Below are 10,590 nucleotides of genomic sequence, written 5' to 3' on the forward strand. Positions count from 1 at the left end.
AGTGCCCCATCATTGGTGTCAGTGGGAGGAATAGTGCCCCATCATTGGTATCGGTGGGAGGAATAGTGCCCCATCATTGGTATCAGTGGGAGGAATAGTGCCCCATCATTAGTGTCAGTGGGAGGAATAGTGCCCCATCATTAGTGTCAGTGGGAGGAATACATGCCCCATCATTGGTGTCAGTGGGAGGAATAGTGCCCCATCATTGGTGTCAGTGGGAGGAATAGTGCCCCATCATTGGTGTCAGTGGTAGGAGTAGTGCCCTCATCACTGGTGTCAATGGAAAGAATAGTGCCCCATGACTGAAATAAGTAGACAAAATAGTGCACCATCATTTATTTCAGTGGGAGGAATAGTTCCCTATCACTGATGTCAGTGGGAGGAATAGTGCCCCATTGTTGGTGTCTCTGAGAAAAATAGCACTCCATTGTTGGTGTCAGGGGAAGGAAAAATACTCTATCATTGGTGTCAGTGAGAGGAATAATGCCACATAATTGGTATAAGTGGGAGGAATACTGCTCCATTATTGGTGTCAGTTGGAGGAATAGTGCCCCATCACTGGTGTCATTGGAAGGAATAGTGGCCCATCATTGGTATCAGTGGGGGGAAAAGTGCTCCATCATTGGTGTCAGTGGGAGGAATAGTGCTCCATCATTGGTGTTAGTGGGAGGAACAGTGCTCCATCATTGGTGTCAGTGGGAGGAACAGTGCCCCAACATTGGTGTCAGTGGGAGGAGTAGTTCCCCATCATTGGTGTCAGTGGGAGAAATAGTGTCCCATCATTGGTGTCAGTGGGAGAAATAGTGTCCCATCATTGGTGTCAGTGGGAAGAATAGTGCCCCATCATTGATGTCAGTGGGAGGAATACATGCCCCATCATTGGTGTCAGTGTGAGAAATAGTGTCCCATCATTGGTGTCAGTGGGAGGAATAGTGTCCCATCATTGCTATCAGTGGGAGGAATAGTGCCCCATCATTGGTGTCAGTGGGAGGAATAGTGCCCCATCATTGGTGTCAGTGGGAGGAATAGTGCCCCATCATTGGTATCAGTGGGAGGAATACATGCCCCATCATTGGTGTCAGTGGGAGAAATAGTGCCCCATCATTGATGTCAGTGGAAGGAATAGTGTCCCATCATTGGTGTCAGTGGGAAGAATAGTGCCTCATCATTGATGTCAGTGGGAGGAATAGTGCCCCATCATTGCTGTCAGAGGGAGGAATAGTGCCCCATCATTGGTATCAGTGGGAGGAATACATGCCCCATCATTGGTATAAGTGGGAGGAATAGTGCCCCATCATTGATGTCAGTGGAAGGAATAGTGCCCCATCATTGGTATCAGTGGAAGGCATAGTGCCCCATCATTGGTATCAGTGGAAGTAATAGTGCCCCACCATTGGTGTCAGTGGGAGAAATAGTGCCCCATCATTGGTGTCATGGGAGAAATAGTGTCCCATTATTGGTGTCAGTGGAAAGAATAGTGCCCCATCATCGGTGTCAGTGGTAGGTATAGTCCCCCATCATTGGTATCAGTGGAAGGAATAGTGCCCCACCATTGGTGTCAGTGGGAGAAATAGTGTCCCATCATTGGTGTCAGTGGGAGAAATAGGGTCCCATTATTGGTGTCAGTGGGAAGAATAGTGCCCCATTATTGGTGTCAGTGGGAGAAATAGTGCCCCATCATTGGTATCAGTGGAAGGAATAGTGCTCCATCATTGGTGTCATGGGAGAAATAGTGTCCCATTATTGGTGTCAGTGGGAAGAATAGTGCCCCATGATCGGTGTCAGTGGTAGGTATAGTGCCTGAAGGGCCAGTTAATGGCCAGCTCTCAGGACACAGTTTGGAGACAATCGCTTTAGTCTAGATCATTGAAAAGAGTCAGACAGAAGATACAACACAGGACTCCCTGCACTACAGCAAAACTGAAAAACAAAGTGCACATTCATCAGCCCTTCGGGGACACGTTCCTACATCTGAATAGGTGTAAAATAGGACAATAACAAGTTGTTTAGAGCAACCAATCAGTTTCCAGCACTCATTTCTCTTGTGCTGATTTAAACATCTGATCCAGTTTCAGGTAATGTTGGAAACCAATAAAGACACTTTGCATGTTATGTGGATGGATCTTATTATGTGTCGCTGTCTTGTTTGCTGTAGCATGGATGTCTTCTGCTTGGAATGACACCCCCCACCACCATTTAACCTGAAGACTACAAGTGCAGGGTGTCATGGACCTAGCTCCTGGGGGGCAACCCTTAAGCGCCCTGCACTCACAGTGTAACGATGCAGAGATTGATGCTGTGGTCTTCACATTGCTACTCCTCTCTGCAATCTCCAGGACCATCTACTGCTGGGAGAAGACCTGGAGAGGAAGGGGACCAACCATGTCACAAAGATTTTATCCTATGTTCTGTTTTAATTTCTTCTGGCATGATCCTCATCCTTAAGGCCGGGTTCACACTATAGCGATGCGGGAACGCCGCGAATCCGCGGCGTTTACCCGCATCGCACACCTCCCGCCGGCAGTTCACACTGCCCTATGCGGACGGCTGGGAGTGTCAATGTTATGTTAATGACACCCCCAGATCCGTCGGCATATCGCAGTGCGATCTGTCGACTCGCACAGGAATCGGATCGCATGGTGTGAACCCCCATGCGATCCGATTCTGTTGCGGACCCAAAAAAGGGTCCCGTGCGAGTTTGCTGCGGGAGCGCTGCGAATTCAGCCATACTATCTGTATGGCTGAACTCGCATCGCTACGGAGATCGGATGTGATTTGCTGTGCGAATCACATCCGGATCTCCCCCCGCAGCGGTGTGAACCGGGCCTAATAAAAAAAAAACAAAAAAACAATATGCGGAAAAAGAAGCAAGGGACAGAGCCCACCCCAACTGAGCCACAGTTTGGCACCTTTGCCTGGTGCACTAGATGACCTTGCTCCAGTCGCCACTGTTTGGCTCGTCCCTAATTTACACCTTATGCTGCAATTCCCTCATAATGCTGGAACGTCACCTTCTCTGTATCAGGAGGCTGCCATTGGCCAGTCATCGTTCTCTATAGTACTGATGAATAAATGTAGGGCCATAAATACTGTGAGCCCAAATACAATGCAATCCTCTTCACCAATGATAACCTCCATTGATGTCTATTTCCTCCCACCCAGTTCTCTATATCCTCCCTCAGCTTCACTCTTATGTATTTTATTACCATTAAACGTTTTATTGACTATGTATCACCAACTGAAGCCTAAAGCTTCAATGTAAGGACGGGAGGGGTTTAAAGGTGGGTGTAGATGGTGGGTGTTGGAATTTATCTACAAGATTTGTACGAGTTATGATATGTGCACCAATACTTGGGCTGGATTGGAATGTCCCCTTTAATTTCATAGAGAAGAGAGTTCCAGTTAATGATATTTCCATGGACATTGCCATACAAGGCCTGCAGCATTTCACCTGGTGTCAAAACGTAATCCCACATGTGGACATCACTTATTTCTCCAACAAATGGCCATGAAGAGAAAGATTGTCCCTCAAAAGAATCCTGCTTCTGTCCCAGAACAATGGTGGTTTCAGCCGCGATAGAAGACCCCTTCATGCAGACCTTTCTGGGGTAGATCATTCCATTGACCCAAAGTTGGACCACCCCATTGTCCGAGTCCCAGGTCACACAGGTGTGCCTCCAGTCGAAGGGCCCCCCGCCTGTCATAATAGTGGTGGAGTTCTGGTTTATGTATACAGAGCTTCCGGACAAGGAAGATTCGTAAAAATAAAAAGCGCCGCCCACTCCGGGAGTAGCTAGAGAGAAGAGACTGTAGGTGCGAAGAAGGTCGCTGAAAGAACGTAGACAGACGCTGACTTTCTCCAGTGGCTTTGTAATGTTCGGTGTTAAGGACACGTAGTCTGTGTAGGTTTGTTTAGGGAACAGGAAGACTTTACCCTTCATGTCTAGAAAAGAAAAGAAAAATACTGTATATAATTCAATGGTACTGTATATATCTATCACATGACCTGTAATCCAAATTCTGCCTCCATTCTCCTCCTAAATCCTTACTCCCAGAACTCCAGCCTCACAGCCTACAAACTATTCTCCATACCCCTCTACATTTTCCTCCTAAATCCCTACTCACAGAACAGCAGCCTCGCAGTATAAAGACCGTCCTCCATTCCCCCCACCCCTCCATTCTCATCAAAAAACCCCAATCATAGAGCACCAGCCTCACATGATATAGTCTGTCCTCCAAACCCACCTCTGCTCTCCACCCTAGCTACCACCTCCAGACCTCCAGACTTAAATTATGCAAACTGTCCTCCATACCTTCCTCCATTCTTCTCCTAAACCTCCACTCCCAAAGAGCCAACCTCACACTATATAGACTGTCCTCCATTTGCACCTCTGCTCTCCACCCAAGCCCCCACCTCCAAAGCTCCAGCCTCACATTATACAAACTGTCCTCCATACCTCACTCCATTCTCCTCCTAAACCTCCACCCGCAGAGCTCCAGCCTCATAGTATACAAACTGTCCTCCATACCCTCCTCCATTCTCCTCCGAAACCTACACATCCAAATAACTAGCATCACTGTGTATAGACTGTCCTCCATACCCACCTCTGCTCTCCACCCAACCCCCACCTCCGAAGCTCCAGCCTCACATTATACAAACTGTCCTCCAAATTCCCCTCCATGCTCCTCCAAAACCTCCACCCCCAGAGCTCCAGCCTCTCAGCCTACAAACTGTTCTCCATACCCCTCTACATTTTCCTCCTAAATCCCTACTCACAGAACAGCAGCCTCGCAGTATAAAGACCGTCCTCCATTCCCCCCACCCCTCCATTCTCATCAAAAACCCCCAATCATAGAGCACCAGCCTTAAAGTATATAGTCTGTCCTCCAAACCCACCTCTGCTCTTCACCCAAGCTCCCACCTCCAGACCTCCAGACTCAAATTATGCAAACTGTCCTCCATACCTTCCTCCATTCTTCTCCTAAACCTCCACTCCCAAAGAGCCAACCTCACACTATATAGACTGTCCTCCATTTGCACCTCTGCTCTCCACCCAAGCCCCCACCTCCAAAGCTCCAGCCTCGCATTATACAAACTGTCCTCCATATCTCTCTCCATTCTCCTCCTAAACCTCCACCCGCAGAGCTCCAGCCTCATAGTATACAAACTGTCCTCCATACCCTCCTCCATTCTCCTCCTAAACCTACACTTCCAAATAACCAGCCTCATAGTGTATAGACTGTCCTCCATACCCACCTCTGCTCTCCACCCAACCCCCACCTCCGAAGCTCCAGTCTCACATTATACAAACTGTCCTCCAAATTCCCCTCCATGCTCCTTCAAAACCTCCACCCCCAGAGCTCCAGCCTCTCAGTATACCAACTGTCCTCTGCACCCTCCTCAATTCGCCTCCTAAACCTCCACTCCCAAATAACCAACCTCCCAGTATATAGACTATCCTCCATATGCACCTCTGCTCTCCACCCAAGCCCCCACCTCCAAAGCTCCAGCCTCGCATTATACAAACTGTCCTCCATATCTCTCTCCATTTTCCTCCTAAACCTCCACCCGCAGAGCTCCAGCCTCATAGTATACAAACTGTCCTCCATACCCTCCTCCATTCTCCTCCTAAACCTACACTTCCAAATAACCAGCCTCATAGTGTATAGACTGTCCTCCATACCCACCTCTGCTCTCCACCCAACCCCCACCTCCGAAGCTCCAGTCTCACATTATACAAACTGTCCTCCAAATTCCCCTCCATGCTCCTCCAAAACCTCCACCCCCAGAGCTCCAGCCTCTCAGTATACCAACTGTCCTCTGCACCCTCCTCAATTCGCCTCCTAAACCTCCACTCCCAAATAACCAACCTCCCAGTATATAGACTGTCCTCCATATCCACCTCTGCTCTCTATCCAAGCCCCTACCTCCAAAAGCTCCAGCCTCATATTATACAAAGTGTCCTCCAAACTCCCCTCCATTGTCCTTCTAACCTCCACCCCCAGAGCACCAGATGCACAGTACTTCATACCCCCCTCAATGATCCTCCTAAACTTGTATCTCTGGAGCACCAACATCACACAGTAGAAAGATTGTCTTCCATACCTCACTCCATTATCCTCCTAAACCTCAACTCCCAGAGCACCAGCTTTGGAGTATACAAACTGTCCGCCATACCCCTCTCCGGTTTCCTAAACCTCCAGTCATAGACTTCAAGCCTTACAGTATACCAACGTGTCCTCTGTAACCCCACCACCCCATTTTTCTCCTAAACCTCCACTCCCAGAGCTCCAGCCTCACAGTATACACACTGCCTTCCATACCCCCTCCCTGTTCTCCTCCTAAACTCAACCTGTAAATCTTTAAAATCCTAGTGTGGCCAAGAGCCATTGTACGTGCTCTGGGTGGAAGCACTCTTTCAAAGGAATATTTCCTCTACCAAATGGCAGCGTCTCCAGTTGTACGTAATAGGAACTGGCAATGCTCTTTTTTCCTCTTCGGCCACAGAGGACATGTACAATAGGCCTTTTCAATAAGCAGGTCCTCCACAGCCACCATTTTGTTGAAGACAGAAGCATTGTTTTGTTTGTAGCACAATTCCCAATCGACCATTCATTTAAAGGCAGATTTCTACATCAACTGCCAATATTATTGCACACATCACCACTGACCTCCCATGAAACAGCACAATTCACCAACAACTTATGCCGCGTACACACGATCGGACATTCCTACAACAAAATCCATGGATTTTTTCCAACGGATGTTGGCTCAAACTTGTCTTGCATACACGCGGTCACACAAATCTTGTCGGAAAAACAAGAAAGCGGTGACGTACAATACGTACGATGAGCTGAGAAAAATTAAGTTCAATAGCCAGTGCGGCTCTTCTGCTTGGTACAGAGCATGCGTGGAACTTTGTGCCTCGGAAATTGTGTACACACGATCGGAATTTACGACAACTGATTTTGTTGTCGGAAAATTTGAGAACCAGCTCTCAAATTTTGTTTGACGTAAATTCCGATGGAAAATGTCCGATGGAGCCTACACACAGTCGGAACTTCCGACAAAAAGCTCCCATCGAACATAGTTACATAGTTACAAGTATTGGCAAGTATTTGAATTCTGGAAGTCCTGGCAGGGATTCTGTGAGTACCATTGGAAGTATTGGCAAGTATGGAAGTATTGGCAAGTATTTGAATTCTGGAAGTCCTGGCAGGGATTCTGTGAGTACCATTGGAAGTATTGGCAGGAATTTTCGAAGTCCTGGCAGGAATTCTGTGAATAGGATAACAGATACAGTAAGTAATGGGCTGGATTATTTGACAATACAGAGTGTGTGGTATTTTGACCAAACCGATGATAAAACACATCATCTTGTTTGGTCACAATGCAGCACACATTTTATTGTCACATCCAGTCCAGTATTACTGTTTCTCCTCCCCAAGCCCTGATGATGGTTTTGCTTTCTGGCCTCTGAAATACATTGGCTCTGTGACAAAGTCTTTCATCGGGTTTTATAATGAAATAAATATGTATCTAAATGATTAATCTTCGGCGAGAAGCCTCAATCTCAGATCCATTTAGTTAAAATCCAGAAGACTGTGATTCATTAATTGGGTAAGTGTGCCCAGGCTCCATCACTTACCTTCCTGTGCCAGCGATGGCGGGATCACCAGCAGGAACATCATCACACACAGTGCCATCATCCTGAATAACACAAACCAACCATTAGCTGGAATCCTTCATACTTCTACTAAACCAAGCTTCATACTATACACAGAGGATGCAGAGAACAGACATGTACATTGACACCGGGGAAACAAGAGGAATAAGAGTCTTTTTTTTTCCAAGAATTGCCTCCATTGGGGCAAAATGCAGTGAAACCAAAGGTAACAATAAAATGAAGGTGGCTTTAAATGGTGCAATAAGCTTTAAAGGTTTCCGGAGCTCAATAAGTGAAATTAGGAGATTCTGCTCTGCCAGGGGTGCCATGTATAAGGCCAGTAGAGCCCTGTGAATGAGTGAAGTGAAGTGGGGCTTTAGGTGGAGATCCTTTTCTTTCATGCACACCTGAACTCCTGTCATGGTGCTGATTTCCTGCTGCTGTATACCTGCTGTGCCCATTATGAGAGGTTCCCACCATCCCCGTGCTGAGTTCCCGGCTCTGTACACCTGCTGTGCCCATTATGAGGGGTTCCCACCATCCTGTGCTGAGTTCCCAGGTCTGTACACCCACTGTGCCCATTATGAGGGGTTCCCACCATCCTGTGCTGAGTTCCCAGGTCTGTACACCCACTGTGCCCATTATGAGAGGTCCTATCATCTAGAGTTGCCACTCATCCCTTTAAAACCAAACACATATTAACCCCTTCCCGCCGAGCGTACGCAGATCTGCGTACTCGGCTTCCGGGGGTTATACCGGGATGATGCCCGCACCTGTTTTTCTGTTTTTCTGAGCGGGTGATCGGCTTTGCAGCCATAACAACCAATGCGGCTAAAAGCCGCTCGGCTGTTATGCCGGAGGAGCGGGAGGGGACGTCCCCCCTCCCACCGCCTCCCGCCGCTCTTACCGGTGCTCCCGTTCAATCGGGAGCACCGATTTCACATCCACCGCTTCCAGCGGCTAGGGAGGGACTGGAACGAAGCCGTAAGCGAATTCATTCCAGTCTCCTAATTGTAAACACGGAAACGACGTCATGACGTCACTTCCCATTTACTCGGCTGCCAATGGTGCCGGATTAAAAAAAAATATACAGTATTCAGAATCACCGTTTTCAGCGATCTGAATACTTTGAAGTGTAAAGGAGGGGTGGGGGGTCTTTTAGACCCCCGTCCCTCCATAAAGAGTACCTGTCACCACCTATCACTGTCGCAAGGGATGTTTACATTCCTTGTGACAGCAATAAAAGTGATCAAATTTTTTTATTTATTTTTTTTAAAACAATGTATTAATTTTAAAATTAATAAAATAAATAAGATTTTTTTTTTTTTAAAGCGCCCCCCCGTCGCCGCGAGCTCGTGCATCAAAGAAAACGCATACAGAAGTCGCGCCCGCATATGTAAACGGTGTTCAAATCACACATGTGAGGTATCGCTGCGATCGTCAGAGCGAGAGCAATAATTCTAGCATTAGACCTCCTCTGTAACGCTAACTTGGTAACTGGAAATTTTTTTTAAAGCGTTGCCTATTGAGATTTTGAGGTTCCGTACTTTGTCGTCATTCCATGAGTGCGTGCAATTATAAAGTGTGACATGTTTGGTATCTATTTACTCAGCGTAACATTATCTTTCACATTATGCAAAAAAATTGGGCTAATTTTACTGTTTCGTTTTTTTTTAAATTCATGAAAGTGTCACTTTTCCCAAAAAGTTGCGTTTAAAACACTGCTGCACAAATACTGCGTGACATAAAATATTGCAACAATCGCCGTTTTATTCTCTAGAGTCTCTGCTAAAAAATATATATATATATATATATATATATATATATATATATAATGTTTGGGGGTTCCAAGTAATTTTCTAGCAAAAAATATGGATTTTAGCTTGTAAACACCAAATGTCAAAAATAGGCTTAGTCATGAAAGGGTATAGGTTCTGTGGATGTTTAAGGTGATATTTAAACTCACTTGGTGTCTTATCTACATTAAATTAGCCCCAGAACCTGTGTAATTCATATGTGTTTGGGTTTAAAGGGATGAGGTGGCAACCCTATCACCATCCCTGTGCTGAGTTCCGGGGTCTGTACACCCGCTGTGCCCATTATGAGGAGTTCCCACCATCCCTGTGCTGAGTTCCCGGGTTTGTACACCCGCTGTGCCCATTATGAGGGGTTCCCACCATCCCTGTGCTGAGTTCCCGGGTCTGTACACCCGCTGTGCCCATTATGAGGAGTTCCCACCATCCCTGTGATGAGTTCCCGGGTCTGTACACCCGCTGTGCCCATTATGAGGGGTTCTCACCATCCCTGTGCTGAGTTCCCGGGTCTGTACACCCGCTGTGCCCATTATGAGGAGTTCCCACCATCCCTGTGGTGAGTTCCCGGGTCTGTACACCCGCTGTGCCCATTATGAGGGGTCCACACCATCCCTGTGATGAGTTGCTGGGCTTGTACACCTGCTGGGCCCATTATGAGAAGTATTATCGAAATTGCAATCGCAAGAGCTGAACAACTATAGACAGTAGGGATGAGCTCTGGCGTGTTCGCATGGAACACGTGCAGAACCCGCCAGGAAGTCGGCGCAGCGCTGCGCTAATCACAGGCAGTGAGACATTGCCTGATCTCTGCAGCCGCGCATTGGGGCAATGTCTCATTGACTGTGATTAGCGCAGGGCTGCACCGACTTCCTGGCGGGCTCTGCACATGGACCATGCGAACATGCCTGAGCTCATCCTTAATAGACAGGAGTAGGTTAATACATTATAGTGGGGGGTCTTAGTACTGCAGTATCTCGGACAGGTGAGATGCCAGGGCTGAATCAGCTCCTCCACCTATGACTGAAATATCACTGATAGGTGACCCGACCCTTTCTTCTTAGTAGACTGCAACATAGAACACAGTATAATAATCGGGAAATTAACAAGAC

The 10,590-nt window shown here is 47.2% G+C and overlaps 1 protein-coding gene across 1 annotated transcript; it reads right to left on the bottom strand.

Moving 5' to 3' along the window:
• Nucleotides 1–2,815: 2,815 nt before the first annotated feature.
• On the bottom strand, nt 2,816–7,706 carry LOC143961827 (C-reactive protein-like). The gene is made up of 2 exons (XM_077471161.1): nt 7,650–7,706; nt 2,816–3,943 (listed from the first exon to the last, which is right to left on the bottom strand). The coding sequence occupies exons 1-2, from the start codon at nt 7,690–7,692 to the stop codon at nt 3,309–3,311; spliced, it is 678 nt and encodes a 225-aa protein (XP_077327287.1). The 5' UTR covers nt 7,693–7,706; the 3' UTR covers nt 2,816–3,308.
• Nucleotides 7,707–10,590: the final 2,884 nt, after the last annotated feature.

The sequence above is a fragment of the Lithobates pipiens genome, unplaced genomic scaffold, assembly GCF_037356315.1.
Source record: "Lithobates pipiens isolate NorthernLeopardFrog02 unplaced genomic scaffold, aLitPip1_a1.2 Scaffold_8, whole genome shotgun sequence".
Taxonomy (NCBI): Eukaryota; Metazoa; Chordata; class Amphibia; order Anura; family Ranidae; genus Lithobates; species Lithobates pipiens.